This window comes from Anomaloglossus baeobatrachus, chromosome 2 (assembly GCF_048569485.1).
Source record: "Anomaloglossus baeobatrachus isolate aAnoBae1 chromosome 2, aAnoBae1.hap1, whole genome shotgun sequence".
Lineage (NCBI taxonomy): Eukaryota > Metazoa > Chordata > Amphibia > Anura > Aromobatidae > Anomaloglossus > Anomaloglossus baeobatrachus.
In genome coordinates, this window is record NC_134354.1 from 699723495 (window position 1) to 699749830 (window position 26336).

Genomic DNA, 26336 nt, shown 5'->3' on the forward strand with positions numbered 1-26336 from the left:
GGCTCTGGCATCTCCATCCTCCTTCATAGCTCTGTATACATGACATGTCTTACGTCATCCATAGAGGCCCTGATTGCACTCCTCTTTATACTCACTTTGATCTGCCCTGCTGAGTGCAGAGCAAACTACTGCGCAGGCACGAGGAAAGGTCAAAGACCACCTGTGCATGCACGCTACAATACTTTAATCTGCCATCAGCAGGGCAGATCAAAATGTGCATGCGCAGGAGTGCAATGGAGGCCTCTGTGTAGATGATGCAGAACACATCCACAGGGATCTGGGGAGGAGGGCAGCAACTACACAAGATAAAGGAGGCGCCAAATCCAAGACCAGCGACACCTATCAGACCGGATTGCCCCCCAGGTGAATATAATTAAGGTCTTTTTTTTTACATTATACAGAGCATCCTGTGCTCTTATATACTGCTTTGTACAATGCTGTATATAAGATCACTGGTGGTGGCTGCAGCTTATAAAGGAAAAATCCTGGTGACAAGTTCCCTTTAACCCTTGCAGCATGCAGTCTTCATCTAAGGCCTCTTTCACACATCCGTAAAAATCACGCACATTTTTCACGGACGTGTCAAAGGTGCGTTTTGCCCTGCGTGAGCCATGGTTTATGGCACACGTGTCTTCTCCGTGTGTTATCCATGATAACACACGGAGAACGGGAACTTTCTTCTCACCGGTTCCCGGCTTCGCTGTCCATGGTGCTGACCTTCGGTCTCCGGTCCTGGAGAGTCCACGCTGCTGCTGCTTCTGGCCGCAGTGAAGTGAATATGCAATGAGCGGCGGTTGGAAGCAAGTGACAGCAGCGGCAGAGACAGCAGGGCTGGAGAAGGTGAGTAAAGGGTTTTTTTTCCCCCTCGCAGACGTGTTTTCTCCGGTGCGTGTCACACGGAACACATCCGTGTGGTCCGTTAGCGTTCTGTGTGACCAGTTTGTCTTCAGTGTGCACCCGTGATGCCTGAGAAAAACGGACATGTCTACATGTGGGGCACACGTATGCTCCACACGTACACACGGTCCATGGCAGAGTACGCATGTGAGCGCAGACCCATTGATTTTAATGGGACTACGTGTGCCCATGTCTCCAGTACGTGAAGAAACGGACCAAACACGTACCGGAGACACGGATGTGTGAAGGAGGCCTAACATAGCAAAAACCTGCTGACAGATTGCCTTTGACTTGGTCAAATTGGTCTTTTGTTACCGAAAAAAAAGTCTTAAAATTTGCAATGAGAATGATTGTTAGTTTCTATGTAATTTATTCAAATTGTCTCTCCAGTAAAGGAGACAAACTCTAGCACAGCGCCACCTATTGGAAGTAGCGATCCTAAAAGTCACAAGTGGATTTTCGACAATCCTTTGCAATATGACTCAGGATATATAAGCCAGATCAGAATCCCAATTTGCAGACACGGTGTTTCGGGGTGCTTGCCCCTCGTCAGTGCAAAGTATGGGGGTGTCTGATCTGGCTTGCAAAGTCTCCTTAAGGAGAATAGTGTTCCCCCGTGGTCCCCACATAGCTTTCTCATGAGCCAGATCAGACACCCCCATACTTTGCACTGACGAGGGGCAAGCACCCCGAAACACCGTGTCTGCAAATTGGGATTCTGATCTGGCTTATATATCCTGAGTCATATTGCAAAGGATTGTCGAAAATCCACTTGTGACTTTTAGGATCGCTACTTCCAATAGGTGGCGCTGTGCTAGAGTTTGTCTCCTTTACTGGAGAGACAATTTGAATATTTCCCAGAGGGGCATTGCAGCTATAAGTCCCCTTACCTGGCAGCCAGACTGCCTTGCAAAGTCTCCTTAAGGAGAATAGTGTTCCCCCGTGGAATTTTAGGGACATTGCAGCTATAAGTCCCCTTACCTGGCAGCCAGACTGGCTTGCAAAGTCTCCTTAAGGAGAATAGTGTTCCCCCGTGGTCCCCACATAGCTTTCTCATGAGCCAGATCAGACACCCCCATACTTTGCACTGACGAGGGGCAAGCACCCCGAAACACCGTGTCTGCAAATTGGGATTCTGATCTGGCTTATATATCCTGAGTCATATTGCAAAGGATTGTCGAAAATCCACTTGTGACTTTTAGGATCGCTACTTCCAATAGGTGGCGCTGTGCTAGAGTTTGTCTCCTTTACTGGAGAGACAATTTGAATATTTCCCAGAGGGGCATTGCAGCTATAAGTCCCCTTACCTGGCAGCCAGACTGGCTTGCAAAGTCTCCTTAAGGAGAATAGTGTTCCCCCGTGGAATTTTAGGGACATTGCAGCTATAAGTCCCCTTACCTGGCAGCCAGACTGGCTTGCAAAGTCTCCTTAAGGAGAATAGTGTTCCCCCGTGGTCCCCACATAGCTTTCTCATGAGCCAGATCAGACACCCCCATACTTTGCACTGACGAGGGGCAAGCACCCCGAAACACCGTGTCTGCAAATTGGGATTCTGATCTGGCTTATATATCCTGAGTCATATTGCAAAGGATTGTCGAAAATCCACTTGTGACTTTTAGGATCGCTACTTCCAATAGGTGGCGCTGTGCTAGAGTTTGTCTCCTTTACTGGAGAGACAATTTGAATATTTCCCAGAGGGGCATTGCAGCTATAAGTCCCCTTACCTGGCAGCCAGACTGGCTTGCAAAGTCTCCTTAAGGAGAATAGTGTTCCCCCGTGGAATTTTAGGGACATTGCAGCTATAAGTCCCCTTACCTGGCAGCCAGACTGGCTTGCAAAGTCTCCTTAAGGAGAATAGTGTTCCCCCGTGGTCCCCACATAGCTTTCTCATGAGCCAGATCAGACACCCCCATACTTTGCACTGACGAGGGGCAAGCACCCCGAAACACCGTGTCTGCAAATTGGGATTCTGATCTGGCTTATATATCCTGAGTCATATTGCAAAGGATTGTCGAAAATCCACTTGTGACTTTTAGGATCGCTACTTCCAATAGGTGGCGCTGTGCTAGAGTTTGTCTCCTTTACTGGAGAGACAATTTGAATATTTCCCAGAGGGGCATTGCAGCTATAAGTCCCCTTACCTGGCAGCCAGACTGGCTTGCAAAGTCTCCTTAAGGAGAATAGTGTTCCCCCGTGGAATTTTAGGGACATTGCAGCTATAAGTCCCCTTACCTGGCAGCCAGACTGGCTTGCAAAGTCTCCTTAAGGAGAATAGTGTTCCCCCGTGGTCCCCACATAGCTTTCTCATGAGCCAGATCAGACACCCCCATACTTTGCACTGACGAGGGGCAAGCACCCCGAAACACCGTGTCTGCAAATTGGGATTCTGATCTGGCTTATATATCCTGAGTCATATTGCAAAGGATTGTCGAAAATCCACTTGTGACTTTTAGGATCGCTACTTCCAATAGGTGGCGCTGTGCTAGAGTTTGTCTCCTTTACTGGAGAGACAATTTGAATATTTCCCAGAGGGGCATTGCAGCTATAAGTCCCCTTACCTGGCAGCCAGACTGGCTTGCAAAGTCTCCTTAAGGAGAATAGTGTTCCCCCGTGGAATTTTAGGGACATTGCAGCTATAAGTCCCCTTACCTGGCAGCCAGACTGGCTTGCAAAGTCTCCTTAAGGAGAATAGTGTTCCCCCGTGGTCCCCACATAGCTTTCTCATGAGCCAGATCAGACACCCCCATACTTTGCACTGACGAGGGGCAAGCACCCCGAAACACCGTGTCTGCAAATTGGGATTCTGATCTGGCTTATATATCCTGAGTCATATTGCAAAGGATTGTCGAAAATCCACTTGTGACTTTTAGGATCGCTACTTCCAATAGGTGGCGCTGTGCTAGAGTTTGTCTCCTTTACTGGAGAGACAATTTGAATATTTCCCAGAGGGGCATTGCAGCTATAAGTCCCCTTACCTGGCAGCCAGACTGGCTTGCAAAGTCTCCTTAAGGAGAATAGTGTTCCCCCGTGGAATTTTAGGGACATTGCAGCTATAAGTCCCCTTACCTGGCAGCCAGACTGGCTTGCAAAGTCTCCTTAAGGAGAATAGTGTTCCCCCGTGGTCCCCACATAGCTTTCTCATGAGCCAGATCAGACACCCCCATACTTTGCACTGACGAGGGGCAAGCACCCCGAAACACCGTGTCTGCAAATTGGGATTCTGATCTGGCTTATATATCCTGAGTCATATTGCAAAGGATTGTCGAAAATCCACTTGTGACTTTTAGGATCGCTACTTCCAATAGGTGGCGCTGTGCTAGAGTTTGTCTCCTTTACTGGAGAGACAATTTGAATATTTCCCAGAGGGGCATTGCAGCTATAAGTCCCCTTACCTGGCAGCCAGACTGGCTTGCAAAGTCTCCTTAAGGAGAATAGTGTTCCCCCGTGGAATTTTAGGGACATTGCAGCTATAAGTCCCCTTACCTGGCAGCCAGACTGGCTTGCAAAGTCTCCTTAAGGAGAATAGTGTTCCCCCGTGGTCCCCACATAGCTTTCTCATGAGCCAGATCAGACACCCCCATACTTTGCACTGACGAGGGGCAAGCACCCCGAAACACCGTGTCTGCAAATTGGGATTCTGATCTGGCTTATATATCCTGAGTCATATTGCAAAGGATTGTCGAAAATCCACTTGTGACTTTTAGGATCGCTACTTCCAATAGGTGGCGCTGTGCTAGAGTTTGTCTCCTTTACTGGAGAGACAATTTGAATATTTCCCAGAGGGGCATTGCAGCTATAAGTCCCCTTACCTGGCAGCCAGACTGGCTTGCAAAGTCTCCTTAAGGAGAATAGTGTTCCCCCGTGGAATTTTAGGGACATTGCAGCTATAAGTCCCCTTACCTGGCAGCCAGACTGGCTTGCAAAATCTCCTTAAGGAGAATAGTGTTCCCCCGTGGTCCCTATGTAATTTATTGTAATTTAAGCTTTCAGACCAACCAGATTAAAAGATTCCAGCTGATATACAAGGTCTGTGGTTATGTATATATAAAGATAACTGAATTGAGCAATGTATTCCACTTTTGCTTGTATGAACCCAAGACAGATCACAGACTGCTACTGCGTCCAGAATAAAAGATGGACAATAACAGAAAAATGGCAACCGGAGTCCAGTTTGCAAACTTTTTGCTCAGTTTTCAAATTTTTACTGAATGGTTCCATCAGAAGATTTGCACTCTTAATTCTGCAGACTACAGAGCAAAAGTCTCCCAGCATTCCTTATTCGATCAAGGTCTATACATACAGCAACTGTGCAAAGTCTGATATAGGAAAGCCAACACTCACCGCATCACATCTAGAGATCCGTCCGACGAAGAGAGTGTAAGGCGGCTTTCACACTACGTTTTTGGTTTTGGTTTTTTTTAACATGCGTCCTGAACGTTTTTTTTTAATGCAAAAACGTTTATTTCAATGCATTTGCAATGGACTCGCGTCAACATGCGTTCACCTGCGTTTGCGTGCGTTATAGTGAGGATCTAGCGACTTGCAATTTTTTTTTAACCTTTTTCAAAAACGCTAATTGTAGCGTTTTTGAGCTGCATCCAAATACTGCAAATTGCTGGATCCTGACAATACTGCACACAAACTCATGTGAACACTGGCATGCTGATAGACAGGATCCTGCTTGCTCTACTGAGCATGCCCAGAAACCAGCCTGGCGTGATCAGTCTCTCTCTCCCCCTCCCTCTCTGCCCGCCTGAGAGCTGCCGAGGCTCGTAACCAAGGTAAACATCGGGTAACTTGCTTGGATACCCGATGTTTACCTTGGTTACGTGTGCAGGAAGCCCGGCTCCTAGCAGCTGCAGACACTCGTAACCAAGGTAAATATCGGGTATCCAAGCAATTTACCCAATGTTAACCTTGGTTATGAGCCTCCGCAGCTGTCAGATGCCGGCTCCCAGTCTCACGTTCAGTTCCCCTCACTCCCGATCACATGACTCCAATGCCCGCCCATAAACTTAAAGTGACAGGATCCTGCAAAATAACACTTGCGTTTGCATGTGTTTTTCTCTGCAAAAACAGGATCCGCTTTTGCAGCAAAAAACGTTCATGACGCATCCTAAACAAAAAAAAAAAAAAAAACACAAAAAAAAAAAACAAACACAAAACGTACGGTAGTTTGAAAGCAGCCTTAGCCTGTCTGCTCTAACAAGCAGAATTGTGAATGCAGCTCTGGGCTACAACACTGGCTGTATCTTGGGGTCAGTGCAAGGTAAGTAATGAACTACATGGAGAGGGATTCCTACATTCCCCAGGACACGCTCATTCCAGTGCAAACTTGTATCTAATCTGTTGTCAGATGCAGTGAGAATTATTAATATGACAGGTTTTGCAGCAACACGCCTAAAGAAAGTGTAGACGGAATGTCTGAATTTGCAAAGATTAAAGATTTCTAATAAGGAGGATAATAGGAGACACGGACATTATATATAAAGCACTAGTAATACTGGAAAACCGCAAAATACAGTTGTGAACAGGATATTAAGGAGGATATTATCCCCAAATTACAACAGTGGGGTTGTGTCTGGACTATATGGCGTTCGATCATTTCCATTGCCCACAATTCAGCTTTACAATGTATCAGCAGGAGACGAAGTGGTATTACTCCATATCTATGCCAGCTACAGCACCTTCTCCCCTCTTTCTTACCCACATGTATCAAATAGATAATGTAAGAGGAGGTTTTTGTGAACTGGATACTAAAAACAACCATCCTAAGTATAGCTTATGCATAAGAAAAGGAAAGAAGAAGGGGTCTGACTAACTGTAAATGGTACTGAAAGTCTCTTATGACTTGTAGGTCATCAATACTAAAGTCCAGTAGAAGCTCATTAAAGGCAATATGCCACTAGGATAACATAGGGGCAGAGACCTGGATTCCAGCAATGTATCACTTACTGGGCTGCTTGCTGTCATTTTGATAAAAATCACTTCTCTCTGCAGCAGATCTACCAGTTCTGTATGCCTAGTACAGTATAGTCCCACCCAAATCATTAAGTAGCAGGTTTCTGCCTATGCACAGTATACACAGAAAGCTGCCAAGTAGTGGTGGGAAAGGTTATACAGAACTCTGTAGACAGCCCTTGCGGGCAGGGTCCTCTCTCCTCCTGTACCTGTCTGTATTGTTCTAGACTATTGTGCTTTGTCTCTATTATGTATACCACTTCTCACATGTAAAACACCAAGGAATAAATGGCGCAATAATCATAGTTGTCGTATGGATATGGGTGGACAACATGGCAGTAGGTTTACTAGTCCTCTAGTGATGAAAGAATACGCTAGTTCGCTCTGCACTGTGACTACCTTCAGATATTTGTAGACTGCTATTAAGTCTCCTCTCAGCCTTCTCTTTTGCAAACTAAACATTCCCAGTTCTTTTTAGGCGGTGTTCATAGGACATGGTTTGCAGACCCTCTACCATCTTGGTTGTTCTTCTCTGGACTTGCTCCAATAGAGCACTGTCTTGAATTGGGGCGTCAATAACTGTACACAGTATTCCAGGAGGGGTCTGACCACGGCAGAGTATAGGGGAATAATTACCTCTCTATCTAGATTCAATGCTTTTCAAATTAAGAAAAAGGTAGTCATACCCCACCTGGAATACTGTGTCCAGTTATGGGAGCCTCAATTCAAGACAGACATCGATCTATTGGAGCAAGTCCAGAGAAGAGCAACCAAGATGGTAGAAGGTCTGCAAACCATGTCATATGAAGACCAGCTAAAAGAACTAAAGAGAAGGCCGAGAGGAGACTAAATAGTCTACAAATCTGAAAGGTGATCACAGTGCAGAGGGAACCCTATTCTCATTAGCACAAGATGTACAAGAAGTAATGGGATCAAACCAAAAGGAAGGAGATTCAGATTAGATATTAGGAAATACTTTGACAGTGAGGGCAGTCAGAGTGGAACAGGCTACCACGGGAGGCAGTGAGGAAAGTCACAGAGTGGAACAGGTGGCCACGGGAGGTGGTGAGCTCTCCATCAATGGAAATCTTCAAGCAGAAGCTGGATAAACACATTGTTGGGATGGTTTAGGAAAGCCTGCAGTCGCAGGGGGTTGGACCGATGGCCTTTGAGGTCCCTTCCAAGGTTGAACCTGATGGACCCATTTCTTTCTTCAAACCTATGTAACTACATATGTGATATTGCTGTAGTCAGGATCTCAGAGGAAAACAATGTAGAGGTCAGTTAGATGGCAGCATCCTAGTGACATTCCCTTCAAGGCTAAGCACATGTTTTGTCATACATAATGACAAAATCAAGCCTCTGGCAAACATCTGCTCTAAAAACCATGTACAGTCAACTGTATCTGCAGCATGCCCCTGGCCTAAGAGGGGACGATCCACTGAAGACTAGTGACACCCGAGCTGCTGCACCCCAGCTACAGGGCCGTCCATGACAAACCTACGAAATACAAAACCGCTCCAGTTAGTGTTTATACCTTTATTGCATAAGCAACGATTACATAATTGCGCATTGTCATCTAAAAACGAGGCGGGATTGAAATGTACACCGCCATGATACTGCTCTATTCACACTGAAGAAACAATGAGCCAGTGTTGCAGAACACAAAGTGTTAAGCATCCCCAGCGCTGCTCAGATGCCTGCTGTGAAGCCCAGGGTGGGGGAATGGGGGATTTACAGTCCATGACCTCATATAGAGCAGCTCTAGGCAATAACCAGAGCCAGAGATGGAAGCGAGGGCCACAAGGAGGGCACAGACCCTGCCGGACAAAGGCCTGCACACAACTCGTCACCGGTTACATTTCCTGCCGCACCCAGCAATCCTCATTATCCTGCACAATCTCTTATCAGAAGGAAGGCATGCTGGGCCTGTGCCTGCTAACCTGTGACCACACGTTAACCCACTGCTGACTTCATTTACAGGGGACAAATACCAAACTTTCATTTTCACTTCAACTTGGAAGGAGTGCGATTCCCAAGGGAAGATGTACAGGTTTATTCAGCGGTTTTTATGGTTCATTTTATAGCCACAAATCCCAGCCCAACTACGGGTCTTCTGACGTAAACTGATAGAACCATAGACGTCTACAATACCGATAACTCAAGTCTCAGGACCTGCAGTCCAACCGGGACTGGAGGCTGTAAGTGTAAGAAAAACTGAAAAGCCCACACACGACCTCCCGCGTGTACAGTTATTACAACCATTATATAAATATGTGCATATTACAGGACATCAGAGACATATGGGATCATGGGGCAGACTTTCTGGACCTTTGGAAACAGACCAGGGTATATTTTGTTCTACAGGACCTAAGGGATGATTACAGCTGAAAAAGATGGTCACTGATAAACCGGTAAGGGGGGGGGGGGGGGTTATCTGCAGGAATACTGATCAGAATTCAGCTCAGCCTATAGGTTTGCCCCTCCGCAATAATCACTATTTGTCAAGTCAATTTCCCACTTCCGCTAAAGAACATCAGAGTCAGATTATTCTGCAAAAAAGATTACATTTAACTGACTAATGCCCCTTTAAAAAAAAAAAAAAAAAGACCAAACCAAGGTACTGAATGATCCCCCCAAAGTAATGGGAAGTATATGACTAGAGTTGTGCTTTTCAGTAAAGTTAAAAGCAATATGCAGCTTATAAACACATTTCCTTCTGGTTAAGCTGAAGGAAAAACCAATATGGCTCCGAGATCTCGCCATCAAACCTGACTTACCAGTTATTTCAGTGACAAGTTTTCCTGTAAGCAAAGTAAGCATTACTGGGGATAATCACTCAAAAATCTGGGAAAGCTGGATGACAACTCTCCTAAAATCTGCATTTGTAGTTTTTGGCTTCATCCCAACTTTCCCCGAAACACTTGCCTAGATTTAGTGGCCACACGATGGAAGAATTTAGGGCTCTAATAAAAGCAGGAAACGTCGTGCTAGCAGTATAGAAGTGGCTAATAGACCCATATTATTCAATACGGAGGTCATGTATGGATCCCATTATAGTATATACACATCCCGCGTCAGTATGGTCACCCACTATTACTGTATTTATCAACTGAACAGTATACGTCAGATCATGGCTGCTTGGCATCATATTGTAGTGAGCATTCCCATTTTGCATTTCTGGCCTTTCACAGGCTGGAAAAGCGTTTGCTACACATGAAAGAATTAAGCTTTGATGGTGTAAACCAAAAGTAACCAAATTATAAAGCGATGTATGGAGCAATATATCATTATTCAGACATTTTGTCTACATCCAAAGTGTTTTAAAGACACAGGAAAAGCAAGCCCTCACACTCCGGCTGCTTCCCGGTCACAGGCGGCTCATGCAAGCCCTCACACTCCGGCTGCTTCCCGGTCACAGGCGGCTCATGCAAGCCCTCACACTCCGGCTGCTTCCCGGTCACAGGCGGCTCATGCACGCTGATTCATTCCCAAAGTGCTGACATGTCCGTTTTCCCATCAGGTGGACATTTACCGCAGACAGAAATGTTTTACAGAAAGAATAATCTCCTTGGAGCAGTTACAGAAACCACAAGAGACGGGGGAGGCTGGGGATTCATAACCAGCAGTCACTTCTGCTCCAAGTCTGGAGACACTGCAGACATTATACTGGGGCTTGTAGTTCAACAAAAAGAGGCTTTCAGCCTAAGAAGACGAATTAGTAGAAAAACTTCCGTGTTCCTGTGCAGCCATGCACAGCTGTGTAAGCTCACAGAAAGGTTTGGCAACTACAGACAAGCGTTGACTGATCAGATGGCCAGTGTGCTGCTGCAGAACATGGCAATGGAGGGATCTTGGACCCATCTGTCACAAAGGCAACTGCCAAGTTCAGATGAGGGGACTCAAATGCCCTGTGGGGCGTCTTATTACATTCTGCTCCCATCTTACCTTATGGTTGGCAGCGTCACCTTTCTCAAACATCATCTTCAGGCTGTTTAAAGGGACATTAAACTTCTCAATCTTAGGAGAAGACTCAGGAGCATCCAGCTTTGCGGTCTCCAAATCTTGTTCCATGCTTTCAACCTCAGTGGAGGAAGAACGCAGTTCTGAGGCACTGGGATAGCGGAAGCGGCTTTGTTCCTTCACCGGAGAGCGGACCTTGGTAGTGGCGACCTCAGAGTGGTCGGCAGGAACCGTTTCAGTCCTAGGACTGCTGACTCTCTGCCTTATGGCAAAACTGCTACTGTGCTTAATTTCTGTCCGAGCGACAGGACCAGGAATCTCCCACTTCTTCCTTAACACGCTCAGGGACCCTCGATTAAAAGATGACGGAAGAGTTTCTGTGTTCTAGAGAGAACATAAAGTGAGTGAGTAAGGAAAAGGCTGTCTAAGGCAGGGGAAAAAAAAAAAATATCCAACAGACAGCAGATCCACATCCAGACAGCTGCTCACTAAATTTTCGTCTATGCCACATGTAAGACAAAAAAAAAAAAAAGCATTTAGCCCAGAGGGAATAAGAGGCGGAGAATGATCGGGCAGGAAGTTTAAGGGAGAGGAAAAAGAAAAAAAAAAAAAAAAAGGATATCCTTGTATGGGCAAACAGATGGGAAGAACAAGGCAAAAAAATGAGAAAGTGACTCATGTAACAAGGAAGAAGCCATGAAATGGGATAGAGCAGGCAATGAGGTTACTTTTGTTCTCTTTTGCAGTCTTGTTTATGCTGACAACATTTACTATAGAAATGCAAAAATACTTGTAACCAAATCAGCGTTAAACATAAACAGGAAAAGATTAGGATTTTGTGCAAGGATAGCTTTAATTTAGACATGCATATGATTAGAGTCAGGGGGCAATTAAGACTTCATCAAAGGAGAACTTCAGAGAAGAAGATCTTAAGCATGGCAAATAAGGTGCCAAAATGTGGGCGTGCGAGTACAGCCTGTGCGACAGCTCTAGAAACCAATGTGGACCAACCTAAATTTACAAAAAAGGAAGCCCCAGAAGGGTCCTGCATTAGACTGTATACCTGTTTTCGCTGCATGACTGCGGCCTCTGCCCGGAGGAGCCTCCAAGTGTAGCGGCAGTGACAGCCGGCCAGGCTTTATAGACTTAGGGTTACAATCCAGATATAGCTGCTAATCACCTCTAAGTCTCTCACCTTATTATACGGCAAAGAGACAGCACGATGTTTCAGTGAAAGACGCAAACGACAAGGACCACCAAAAAGGAGATTTAACCCGACTGTAACCACAATCATTGCAAGAATAGCAGCGGCACTGGAAAACCAATCCTGGCTGTGCCTCTGCCCATCACTCCGGCACAGAGGGTCCTACTGGAAGGCACACGTCGAGAAGATCTACAATAGGTGGCTATTGAGCTTCTGCCATACCAACTCCAAGGATGATCTCTAGACACTTCAGACAATTTTTTGAGACGTCTATGGCGCTAAAGGTGTCCATGGCAAACTTACTAACGCATGTGAAAAACTGCAGCCCAGAAAGGGCACGGGACATCGATTTGCCGCTTAGAGGCAATATATGGTGTGGTCTGAATTTTATTGTTTCAGGTGTCAAGTAAGTATTAGAAGGAGTTGGTCTAAACTCTGATGAATGGGCAGTTTTTAGCTCAGGCTTTAATTACATAGACCGCCATGTCTACTGTCGCCTTCATGACGCATCATTTCCATGTCTTAGGATCCAGCTGATCCTGGCATCCACTAAAGGCACCTATGCTAAGAATAGAGCCCATGATCTGGCAAGAGATTTGATGCACGGGTTGTGGGTTTTTTTACATTCTTGATTAAATCAACGAACTCAGACTTAAAAAGGTCAGCATTCCTAGAAGAGGAAAATCTCATTATTCACCCAAGTCGTCTGTTATCAGATCAGAATAACGTCACTTGTAAAGCAATCAGTCCCTGCAGGATTACCGCTCCCTGTCCTCTTACTTCTACCCCCTGCCCGCCCCTGGTATGTCTGCCACCTCTCCTCACCAGACGGCCTAAGTGAATATGTCGTGATTAATCAGAGATAGACGTACAGTACAGTGGCCACCCCTCGCTGTCCGCAGCTCCAGGGGCAATGCTGACTTACTGATGAAAGCTCCATTACTCAAAAGTGATAGAACATCCAGATCCTGGGGACGGACATTTATTATCAGGGGTTTTCCAGTGTCCTCATTAAACGCTGGACTGGGAATCTACCAGGAATCCAGAGCTTCTATTCCCTGCTTGCAGCCATTGTAAAGTACAATAGGAGGAGAGCATTAACCAGTAATTACATGCCAGAAACCCCATAACATGGGAATTTTATATCACATGCTTGCTTTACTATAGCCTCAGGCAGAGTTATCTACACGGGAGGCTGCACAACTTACGGCAGCGCTGGTTGCCCCATGGACTGACAGGGTGGGCCCTCTGCATATCTCAAACACACCTTTGGAGGGTGGGTGGGTGGAGGTCTTACGAATACATACCATTATCTTCCAAGCAGGTGTATTAGGTTTAGGGTCTTTTCAAACAGGCCGATCAGAGAACAATCATTAGCAAGACAGCTGGTTGACATTGGAAACCCATGTAAAAACTGAACGGAGCCCACAGAAGAGACATTGACAAAGTGACCCATGACTCATTTTGTAGGGCAACGAGGGCTTAATCGTGGGGAGGAAAAGAAAAGGATGGGCTCGGTGGGGGGGGGGGCCGGGGGGGTCTGGTGTTGGCAAAAGGTTTGAGTTGGTATGTAAGCAGGGAGGGCGATTTAAGTTTGAAGTGGGTATATTTAGTGTCAGGTAGGGTAGGTGGAGACTACCATTGCGGCACGTGTGGCCACCAAGGAAAGGTCCCGCCCTTGTGAATAGGTGTGGGTTGCGGAGTATATAATGTTGCATTTAACCAATAGGCCGGGGTCACACTTGCGCGTGACTTGTGCGAGTATCGGATCGCACTGCCTGGACCGGTCGTGGCTCTCCTGACAGGAGCGGGTCAGCATCACAGAAGTACATTCCCCTGGGAGTCGGTGTTAAGGAAATGGTTTTCCAGTAAGTGGTGTTCCCAAGCTGGTGGTCGCTGCTGGGGGCAACGTCGAGTGGTTTATTAATATTATGTCCGCCAGATTGTTTGGAGCGCCAAGAACCTTTCTCGCTTAGGCTACTTTCACACATCAGTTTTTTTTCCCCATCAGGCATAATCCAGAAAAAAAAAAAAAAAAACTGATAAAACGGATCCGGCGCTGGATCTGTTTTATCCCCATTGATTTGTATTAGCGCCGGATTGTGCCTGATAGCCTTGCGTTGCATCCGGGTTTTGCAGGATCCGTCGTAATTGGCTAATGCGGCGGCCGGATGGAACGTCTCTTGTAACGTTTGTCTGACAAAAAAAAAACAAAAAAAAAAACGCATTGCGCTGGATCCGGTGCGATTTACAATGGAAGCCTATGGACATCGGATCCAGCGTAATGCGGCAATAAACAGATGCGACAGATGGATCCATTGTTTTAAACTGAGCATGCTCCAAAACTGATGTGTGAAAGTAGCCTTAAAGAAAATTATTTACTGTTTTGTTTGTGTAATAAAGGTCGATTTGGCCAAGTTAGGCTACTTTCACACATCAGTTTTCTGCATTCAGGCACAATCCTTTTTTTTTCCTGATCCAAAGGATCCGGCAAAAAAAAAAAAAAAAAAAAAAAAAAAAAAAAAAAAAAAAGTAAAACCGTATCCACCGGATCCGGTTTTTAACGGATCAGTTATGCCGGATGCGTACAAAACCGGATCCTGTGGATACGGTTTGCATCCGGTTTGTCTTTTTTTTTTGAAGGATCAGCTTTTTTAATTAATTTGGTGTATGCGCAGTTTACAAAAACGGATGCGGTAGCCGCATCCATTTTTTACCGCATTGCGCCGGATCCGGCGTCCATAGGCTTTCATTGTAAAACATGCCGTATCGCGCCAGATCCGGCGCGATGCGTTTTTTTTGCCGGACAAAAAAACGTTGCAAGACACGTTGCCTCCGGCCGCCGCTTTGATAAATTTTGCCGCATCCGGAAAAAAACGGATGCAACGCAAAGCCATCAGGTACAATCCGGTTACAATGCAAGTCTATGGGGATAAACCGGATGCGGTACCGGATCAGATTTACCCGTTTTTTTCCGGATTGTAGCTGATGGCAAAAACCTGATGTGTGAAAGTAGCCTTATCCAAGCAGGTGTCCTGTGTTTATTGGATGGTTATTAGTGGGAAAAGGGAAAAAAGGCATGGGGGAGGGGGTAGGAGTTGTTACAAGAAGGAAGCATCTACAATAGAGCAGTAAAGATACCAATGATCACCTGACAAAGCCAATACACATTGCATAAGGACACTGATTGCTCTGCTCACATACAGTGTGTACTGGCTTGGGTGAATAGGACGCTATAGAGGACCTGTCCGCTGCCATAAAGATGGGTTTATTTGGTTTCAGTGCAGTTGTTCTCCTAGAATGGTTCCGTCTATGGTTTTTTGGCCCTGACCCCATCTAATCTTGATATGGCCACCTCTTTCCGGATATAAACCTAATCTTTTTAGCCAACCAGGAGTGGCCATCAAGAAGACTCCATCAAGGATAGGTGAGGAATAGTGATGAGTGAGCACTACCATGCTCAGTACACAAGTCGTGCCCATTCGAGCATCCATCTGCTACTCATGAGTACTGAGTATAATAGAAGTCAATTGACGACAAGCATTTTTCTGGAATGCTCATGTCCCCCATAGACTTCCATTATATTCGAGTACTCTCAAGTCACGCCCATCTGAGTGTCTGACTGCTCGGTACAAATATAGTAGTGTTCGCTCATCACTAGTGGGAAACACACCAACTTGACTAAAAATACTACATTTATATACAGGGAATAGGGAGCCTCATCAAAAATTCAGAGTTGCAGGAACTAAAATACAACACCAGATTCATGAGAAAAGAGGCACGTACAGGAGGAAAGACAAAGAAACCCTTTCCTGTAACAGATCACCGGCTGGTCCACTTGCACATAGTTGATCTATGCTAAAGAAGATATCTGCCCTTGGAAAATTCATCATTACCTTGCTGTGAACCATGTCTAGATGGCTACAAAAAGGCTGCATGGCCAATGCCATCAATATGATGAATTGCAGACTAAGGCTACTTTCACACTTGCATTGAACGGCATCCGTAGCATTGCGTTCTGTGACGCATGCAACGGATGCATTACATATAGTGGCACAACGGATGCTACGGATCGTGCAAAATAATGCAATCAGTTATAGGTTTTTTCCTTGACTTTACACATCTGGGCATGCGCAGTTGAGTAAAGACTGATGCGTTAACGGAATCCGCCACCATAGGCGTCCATTATAAAAACAACGGACGAAAACGGATTCTTGCAGGTTGCGTTTTTTTGACACTCTGCCTAGCGCAGAAAAACGCTACATGCAGCGTTCCATCCGCCCGGCGGTCACTGACGGTCAGCGACAAAACAATTGATGCACCGCGGGGCGGATGCAACGCAAGACCATCCATTGCTATCCGTAGCTAATAGAAGTCCAAGAGGAATAAAACAGTTTCCTGCAACGGTTACCGTAATTCCTCAAGGCAGCAGATCGCAACGGAAGCCGTCCAACGCAAGTGTGAAAGTAGCCTAAGTCGCGAAACCAAATGGGACCACAGAGGCTGTACGTTATTTCTCAGGTAAGTAATGATACAAAAAAAACAGAAATGCAAAGTCTCACACTCCGTATTACTTTATACTTTTGGGTTTAATCTGCAACATGTGCAGCTGACTAATAGGGGCAAAGCAAGTGTTAGGCTTCCACATGTGCCACCAGCCTTTACCGATGCAGGATAGGCCCGAAAGCACATGTACACATTATATATAGCTAGAATTGACAAATCCAGCAACTTTGCCCTCTTTCTTCCCAAATAGTAGCTTTAGGCCACTATATCCTGCTGTTATTGGTACCATCCGCAATTCATTGACCTACCCTCCCTTAATAGCGGGACTGAGGTCCTACGTATTCACAGTACTCTGGTATCCAATTTATAGATGTAGTTATATTAGTAAACACTTTAAATAATGCAGCAAGTATCTAGAAATCACACAAAACCGCTCAGTCACCAGATTTTACAATGCAGTGCATAAATTAGTAAAAGCACCAGATCATCAGGTCCAAGATGTATTTAAATGTATGCTATCTGTATTGTTTGTGACTGATGACTAAGAGGAAATGCCTTTGTCAGAAATTGACTTTAAACCATGTGTTTGGCTAATATGTATTTTTTTTTCTTAAATTGTCACTTTTTCCAGATCTCAGACAAAATAATAATAAATAAATTTACTTCTATAGCACCATTAATTCCATAGCGCTTAACAAACATCAGCAAAAATAAATACTAATTATGGGCTCTGGCCTTTGTGGTTAATAGGCTTCATTGTCGGTCTATAATCGGCAAATGATCATTGCTAGGAATGCTCGCCAGTGTAGATGCAACCTAAAGCTAGTCCAACAACCTCATTTGCAAGATCTGAGATGAGACATGTATACATGGTGTGGAAGTGAAAATATGTAAGACTAAAACAGAAAAAATGTATGTGATCAAACCATGAAGATAATCAGAAGATAGGACATTAGGTTAAAGTACAGAACATCCGCCAGGAATGAATGCATTCAGTGTAATACCAGTGTATAAAAGAGGAACAGATGGTGGATTATACTTGCAATAGAAGGGGGAGGGGGTATAAAAAAAAAAAAAATAAAAAAGGTTAAACATATGAATTATTAAATAAATTGAATATTAAAAGGATTACAAGATAAATTTAGCACAGTTTAATTCACATTATTGCCCAAGGGTTCCTGAGGAGGACATAAGAGGGAAAACAGGTGGGTGGGAGCGTGCATCGGGCACCTGTACTTTGTTGGAGCAGTCATTATGTGCCAACAGAGTCAAGAGACCCGTGCCCGGTCCAAATTGCCTCATCTCCTAGGCATACATGAGGCTGTCGAGTTTGTTCAGGTGAGCCACGGTCAGTACATGAAAGATGGGCGGAGGTTCTTTCAGACATCCATGCAACATGGTCCGTGCACAGACGAGACTACAAGGATTAGCCATGGCTCACCGGACCAGAGCATGACCGCTACTTCTGGCCTGCTGAATTGCAACATGCCCAATCTAGTATCTCCTTCCTCCCCTTCTCCCTGTAGGGAACACATGTATGATCTCAGGGTGAGTGTGTTGGCACCCTTAATATGGTGGATCATTTGGTCCAGCGGCTATTGAGTATGGACAACTTTACTTAACCACTGTTTGCAACAGATTTATAGCGGTTATTTGACATTAAATGGACATCTCTGGTAGATGCCCTTCATCCATTACCCATAAGATCCAATACTTACAGTCTACCACTTTGTTTTACTGGACAGTGCTATATAAAATACCGTAGTCTGCTACATTATTCCATACCAGTGTAGAAGGGCTTATAGAGCCTACAGTCATGGTTAGTGGGCATCTCCGAAGCTTTTTCCAATGAACTATTTCAGTGTAAGGCCCTGTTCTCAACAGGTTTATACAAAATTACTAGGTATACCCATTACCAGCAATAGGTCAAAAGTGATCCTTTATCATATACTTAAGAATATTTTTGCCCTTGTTATGCACTTGTCCATGGACTTAGGTATTGCAGCTAAATTCCAGGTTGAGCTGCAATACCAAACAACCTGTGGACCAGTGTGGTGGAGTTTATGAAGGATGTCAGCCTTGGGGAAAGGGAATACCCCTTTAAAAAGGGAACCGGTCATGAATGAATCTTTATTTTTATGAATCTTTATTTTTATATAGCGCTAACATATTCCACAGCGCTTTACATACATTAGGAACACTGTCCCCATTGGGGCTCACAATCTAAAAGTCCCTATATGTATGTCTTTGGAGTGGGGGAGGAAACCAGAGTACCCAGAGGAAACCCACGCAAACACGGGGAGAACATACAAACTCCTTGCAGATGGTGTCCTTGGTGGGATTCAAACCCAGGACCTCAGCGCTGCAAGGATGCAGTGCTAACCAGCCGCCCCCTGTATTTACTGACGTCTAATGATTCATGTGCCCAAACTGCAGGCTGCATGAATCAGAGCCTGTATGCAGCAAGGTAGATCTTTCTTTGAAAGACTCTGGCATTTTAGAGGATATATGATTAGATGACCTACCGCTAGAGGCGATTGACAGGTCTCTTGCTATGGGTGAGATCTTTTAACCACCTGCAGTAATGCCTGGAAGAGTTATAATATCCGGCTGATGATTAGAGTAGTCTAATTGTATATTATCTGAAGTGCCAGAGAGGAGAGCATGCTGTCTGCTGTTTGGGCAACACAAATGAGATGACAGGATCCCTTTGAGGTATTAGTGACCCTTTGTGACTCTGAATAGTATAATTTACATGTGGAGGGCTGTAAAGTAAAGGAAATATTTAGGATCTTTGTCTGGAATGCAATTCATGAACGACAGGTGAAAAGGCCATAATCCTCAATCTCAGGTCCAGGGCCGTGTCAGAAGTCACAAGCTGCACAATGGCTTTATGCCCTCTTGGCAGATCAGTAACCCACACCTGCTAATAAACATGGTCAATAGGTTACTTACAGCTTTCTTCTTATCCTGGTTGGCCTCCTCAGCTGCTTTCTGGTATCTGAAGGAAAAGGAATAAGTACATGCTCTGATTAATTGAAATATGAGGTTTCACACTTTTTTTTATCAGTCAATTTTATGCTACATTTAGATTCAAACACTATGTTTTGTGCCTCCTCTTTACACCATACAGAAACTGCCTTTACTGACGTCTAATGACTTACTAACAGCTAAATCTAATGGTCACTACTCTCTTCAGCATTTGTGGATCACCAGCTCCTAATCTATGGGACTCAATGATACTCTGTTCTATGACTGCTCCTTCACCTAATCACCAGCACTTCTTCCCTTATTGTTGGGGTTCCCCAGAGTTCAATCCTAGGGTCCCACTTATCTCTGTACACTGCCCCCATTGGACAAACCTATCAGCAGATTTGGTTTTCAGTACCATCTCCTATTATCCTAAGAACTCAATTCTACACATCCTCGCCAGACGTCACCCCCGCATTACTACAAAATACCAGTGACTGACTGTTCACTGTCTCTAATAGGTCCTCCCTGTATCAAACTGAATCGGTCAAAAACTGAACTTCCCCCTCCTACCCCCCCACCCCTTTACCTTCACCAGATATAGACAATGCCATGTGTGGTTTTACCACAACTCCCAAGCAACATGCCCGCTGTCTTGGTTACATTTGACTCAGAACTTTCCTTTACTCCCTACATCTGATCACTTTCTCAATATCTGCACCTCAAAACCAATTTGTTAAATTAAACCTTTTAGGCTATAAAACACTTACCATTTACCTCACTGAGACTATTGCAACCTTATGCTAATTTGTTTCCCTCTTACTAAACACCATCCTACATGCAAAAGGCAGGATTATATTTGCGTCCAGCCACTACACTGATGCCTCCATCATGTCCCAGTCATTGAACTGGTTACCCATCCACTACAGGTGTACAATATCACTCTCGTCCACAACCCACTCCACAATCATACATTGCCACCCTTATCTACCTACCACCATAACCTTGTTCTCCATTCCACTAATGAATTTAGGCCAATGTCAAACCCAGGGATATGGGGTACTCTGTTCCGGGCAGTATACGTCTGGAGAATGTCACAGTGGTGGCAGTTACCCGATTCCATGCCCTGGGCCCTTTTTGTAATGGGGATATTTAAAGGGGATTGGTGAATGAAGTCTATTTGTGACGCCACTTGCGGTGTTGCGGCTATATGTAGGGAGCCGCCGCTGCAAAATGTCTCTACTGGGGCTGATGGTATTAGCAGCTAGTATGGTAATCCCTCCGCAAGTAGGGTATTGCACCAGCGGGTGTTTGGTGCGGTGGGCGTCGAAAGAAGGAGTCCAGACAGGTATTCAGTGCAACTGGTTTACTCACTGCTGAGATGTTAACTGGTTGCCCGAGGCTGGCTGGTTTCACCTCCAGGTCCCTGTCGTCCTTGTGCCAGTCTGGTTCTCTGGTACAGTCTTCCCCTGCACCTGTCTCTGGTAAGTGGGTCCCCGTGGTATGAAACAGTGGGGGTGCCTGGTCTGTGGTTTGTCCACTTCTGTCCGCCTGACTAACGTGAAGTCTCTGGTCTCTGGTCCTGTCCCTGGTTCTCCCTTTGCTACGGAGTCTTTGGATTCTTTAGGGTCAGCAAGGTCCTTGATTGTCCCCTTGCTGTGCAGGTGTTAACAGGTCGGCTTGAAGCGCTTTCCCGTCCTTGGGTCCTGTACCCAGTCGGTGCGTAGTTCCAGGAGTACTCCACCGGTAACCACTTCTCCTGGGTACCAGGTCACCATAAACCCGAGACGTCTCCTCAGTCACACCTTTACAGTCACTAAACTGACTACTCTGCACAGTCTGCCCCTCCCACCTGATTAGCTAGTGGACTGGAGTGGCTCCATCTCTAAGCGACCATCCATGGTCCCACCCTAGCTGGGTACCATTGTATGGGGGATTTGTTGGGGAAAACTGGTTTTACCTGTGAATTTGGTGTAACCGGCACTGGGGTTTTGGGTGCCTAAGGGGGTAGGCCCTGCATCCTGGTGGGGATGCAGAACCTTGCAGCACCCTGATGGGTTCAGGGGTGCTACACTAACATCCTTTAAAACCCAAACCCCACACTCCCGTCTCCAGGAACTCTCATGCTGTGCCAGTTCTCTGGAATGAAATACCCTGGACAAAACGGTTAATTCAAAAGTATTCTCAGCTTTAAGTGAGCCCAAAAAAAAAAAAAAAAAAAAAAAAAACAAAAAAAAAAAAAAACACCACCACCACACACACACACACACACACACACACACACACACACACACACACTTTAGACTGTTCTATCGCGTCATCTATCCAACCTTCCAAAAATTGTTTCAGAATCTGGTCCCTCCAATCTGCTTCTATGCCTTTACAGCACTTTCTATATGTACTTCTACAAATATTGGCTGGTGACCAACTCATGCAGCATTACTTGAATACTCCCATTTATTATAGTGTTGAGAGAACTATACACAACAAGCACGATTTACCTTTTACGTCACGCCTATTTCCTCAGATTGTAAGTATGCAAGCAGGGCCCTCACTCCTTTTGGTAGCTGCTAAATTATGTGCTAAGCTAATGTCTTATTTTGTTTGTACTTGTCCCCTGCAGAATATGTTGATGCTATATAAAACAAAAATAAAAATAAATAAAAAATAAAAAAATGATCCTACCCTATACATTGCAAAGGTGAAAATCAGTGGAAAAATTCAACTAATATATCAAAGACCCTAAAATTCAAAAACACAAAAGGATTATATGCTGCACATGCGGTGATGGCAGAGTACATCTAATACACTACAAATTTATGCCCTGGGTTCAGGACTCCATCCAGTAACCTTGTGCTGTGTGGTCAGTTACCATCCCTGCTGTGGCCACAGCATGGTTATAGTCCCTGTGTAAATGCCATTTTTTAATTTTTGCTTGTCTTTTGGTTTGTAGTTAGCAGGTGCTCTCACTTTCTCATTTTCTTTGTCCCATCACATCCTGGGTGGGGCTACTTACACTCTCCTGATACTAGCCATCTCTGCTGCCTATATTTCTAAGTGGACTACTGGTAAGGAGTTCCAGCACTGCTGCTGCTAAGAGATTTTGGCAGAGACCAGCATTTTCTTTTTTGCCTTTCCTACACCCATCTTGTTTTCTGTTGGTAGGAGTTTAGTTTCGCTTGCATTTATCATTCCACCTTTGTTCACTCATGCAAACCATTTAGGTTCCTCACCATGGGTCTCATCCTAGCTTTGCATGCCTTCCCCATCTTGGCTTGTAGTGCATAGCAACCTCCACTCTGGTTCCTTAGGAGGTATGAGAAACAACCCAACAGCCTTTCAGGCAGACCGGTCTGAGTTGTGAGGCTAGGAATATTCTAGTCTGGGCAGCAACCATTAGGGTGCTGCACAGCTAGGGATATTAGTCTGTACAGGAACCAGTTTGGTGCAGGGGGAACTGCATTAAGATAGTTAAAAAGGGAAATAAATCCTGTGTTGGAATATTTATGTGCATAACAATATAGAAGCTGAAAGAAAAATTCCCCTCCCTCACAAACACCTCTATGCTTGAACTTAAAAAAATACCAGGTAAGTCCCAGAGTTTTGCCTAAAAGTATATGACAGGCAGTATATTAACTTTCAATCCCTTCCTTTAACAGTAATCAAAAACAATAATGCCCCACGTTTTGCAGTAGTAACAAAATCACGACTTAAACATGCTGGTTCTCAGCAGAGACTAAACCTTGCCAAAACAGTCTCTTAGGTCACTTTCAAACGGTGTTCTGATCCCCGTTCAGTGGTCCAGTCAGGGATTCCATCCGAACACCCAGCAAAACTGGTTTCGGATGTATGCGCTGATGGGGCCATTGATTATAAATGGTGCAGAAAAATCACTGTGTGCTCTATCGTGCACCCCACCGCTGCCACGAAATTTGCCACAAACACCCATCACGACATAGGTGGCTTGTATGTTTCTGCAAAAGGGGAACTCCGCTTCTCATACCCACTTATCACAATAGGCTAACAATGAGCTAAAACCGCACCCCAGTCCATTCTTACATCCACACCACACACAAATTTTGCTTCCAGTCACCGTTTTGATAGCCAAGCAAGACCCCTGCACTGGGTCCCACAATAGCCACCCAGTTTCAAGATCTGTAATCGTGATTCTTCTCCTGGGGTCTGAATGATATTCGTTAGAGGAGATGTCCTAAACCTATCAAACCCCTCACTTCTCCCGAAGCGGAGGTTAGAGGGGGGACAGACGGCTGACTAGATTCTAATCCAGTTTTAGCCCTCCTTGCAGTTATTTCCCTTCCAGAAACTTCCTAGAGAAACAATATGGCCATTATCTTACCAAACATCCTGCAAGCATTCAATACATGCCACACCTGAATATATGTCCATAATAACTCAGATATTGTATTCTTGTGGGTTGCCAGCTACAAAATATTTTGTCATTTTACGCACTAATGCCAACATGTTCCCCAAACACGAATATATTCATGAATCGTGGCCAACTCGCATTTTATAGATATGGCATGAAAAATATAATTGTACTTCGATTCCCTTGTGAGGACCCAGATCTGTCTGCCCTCAGGCCAGTATCTTCACCTTGTGTTGATTAGCACCTCTTTGGTAATTAGCATGTATTGTATAGTCTACATTTGCACTTCGCACCAGGGTATATTATAGACTTATTTTACATATGGAAATATATTGATGAGGAAGGGGGGGTGGTGCGTTGTCCAAATAATGGACAAATTAACATTTTTTCCCTTCTTTATATGAACGTGAGCTTTCTCTGGCATAGACATGATCACAAAAAGGAACAAAGTAGTACCACACTCATTCCACACACGTGTGTGGCAATTTCTGGAAGACATTAGGCATTTATATCTGCTCCTCAAAAGGCATTGTCCCAAAGACAGCCCCTTTCAAAATGCCGCATCCTCCTCGCACACATCTCTCCACCCCGCACTCCCCCAAGTATGGACAATGACCTCAGGGCCTCTGCGCAGGAACATTTTCCCAGGAAAATGTAGCATTGCATGTCGTCTATTCATATAAAATACAAAGACAGTTCAACCTTACAGAGCAGCACTCAAGTCTGGCTCACGCAGGAGGGGTACTGAGCTGGCATATTACAAGAGTAGACTTCATGAAACCACGCCTGATGTATGTCAACTTTCTCATAGGCCTTCATTTGCCACTAATGCCAAGAGGGAGTCTTTGCTTGCTGAATTTTTTTTTTTTTTTTTTTTTTTGAGGGGGGGGGGGGGGGTGGGGAAGAAAAATAAAATGTCCGGTATAGTTTTTTTGCAGTAGTCACTAAGAAATAGTAAACTAAGCCTAATAAGTGGCACAGTTGCACCACATAAAATGTCCAATTATTATATTTGGCTCACCTAACAAACATTCTACGTGCACAGAAAGACGGAATACAATCGCTCAGAGTGTAACAGAATTAGGTTTACTCACTTCTATAGCGCTATTAATTCCACATGTTACAGTTGTGATCATCACTGTCCCCCTTTGGGGCTCACAATCTAAAATTCCCCATCAGTATGTCCTTGGGAGCGTGGGAGGAAATGGGGGAACCAGGAGGACACCCATACAGACACAGGGAGACCATACAAATTCCTTGCAAATGTTCTTGGTGGGATTTAAACCCAGCACTGTAAAGAGCCCTTTACACACAGTCTTTCTAGCGATCCCACCAGCGATCCCGACCGAAGTCTCTAAACAGTCGCTGGTGAGCTGTCAAACAGGCAGATTTGGCCAACGACGCAGCAGCTATACGGACCTGCAGAACGACCTCGCTGGTCGTTGGGGACGTGTCACAGCAGCTATTTGACGACTCACACCCATGTTAGGGGCATGGTGTTTGGCGCTGAAGCCACCTAAGTGTCCTTTTTACACGCCCCCCTCAGCTTCGATTGATCGCTAGTGCGTTCTTATTGGCGACCCCGAGCTTGGAAAGATTGGCAAAAGTCGCGCTTGTATATCCTTTGCTCCTGAGCTTCTGTTGCTCAGCGGATCTTTGTAGAGTTCTCTGTGCGGCGACTCTACACTGGTTTATCTATACAGCATCAATACAGCTTCAATCAAATGATGCTTACCGTATAGGCTTTATAGTATTGCAGACTGGAGAACTCTTTAATGATCCGCAAACTAGCACGCTCAGGAACAAGGTAGCTTTGAAACCAAGGACGGAAGCGCTAAAGTTGCCTTCTTTTCAGTGAAAGCCGCCCAATCAGAACGCAACAGCGACTACCAATCAGATGTAAGGGGGCGGGAAAGGGAACGCTATAGCACGCCTACGGGCGGGGTACTAAGTCGCTAATTATTTTGTTATAACGGTGTCAAACACACAGATGCATGCTGCGTAGCAGGAAACAAAGGACCAAAAAATGGTCCTGAACGATTTACATCGATCAGCAACCTCACAGCGGGGGCCAGGTCGCTGATGCGTGTCACACACTGCAATATCGCTGGGGAGGTCGCCATTATGTCACAAAACCGGTGACGTTACAGCGATATCGCTAGCGATGTTGCAGTGTGTAAAAGAGCCTTTAGACTGGAATCCGGGATTAACCACTGAGCCACCGTGATGCCCATCTCAGGTTATTGGCAATGCATCTACTGATTACACACGGCGATGCTCTGCCAACAATTTTTATGCCAGCATGAAAGTGATTACACCCAAAGCACGAGCATTTCAGGGGCTAAACGGCCTCTTGAGTTGGGCAGACAGTTCAGCGTTGCTGCGGCCTCTTGTTCACCGATTACTGGCTCGTCTACATGGGCCATTAGGTTTCAGTAATGTCCTATT

The 26336-nt window shown here is 45.1% G+C and overlaps 1 protein-coding gene across 3 annotated transcripts in view; it reads right to left on the minus strand.

Annotated features, from left to right (window-relative positions):
- Window positions 1-26336, minus strand: part of LIMA1 (LIM domain and actin binding 1) — a 79079-nt gene that overhangs the window by 22176 nt on the left and 30567 nt on the right. For 2 of the 3 annotated variants that reach the window (XM_075337262.1, XM_075337263.1), the window contains 2 exons: window positions 19487-19532; window positions 10807-11205 (listed from right to left, as the gene is read on the minus strand). In XM_075337262.1, coding sequence (XP_075193377.1) covers window positions 10807-11205; window positions 19487-19532 — 445 coding nt within the window. The remainder of the gene's footprint in view (window positions 1-10806; window positions 11206-19486; window positions 19533-26336) is intronic. The other variant, XM_075337264.1, reaches the window with a different exon arrangement.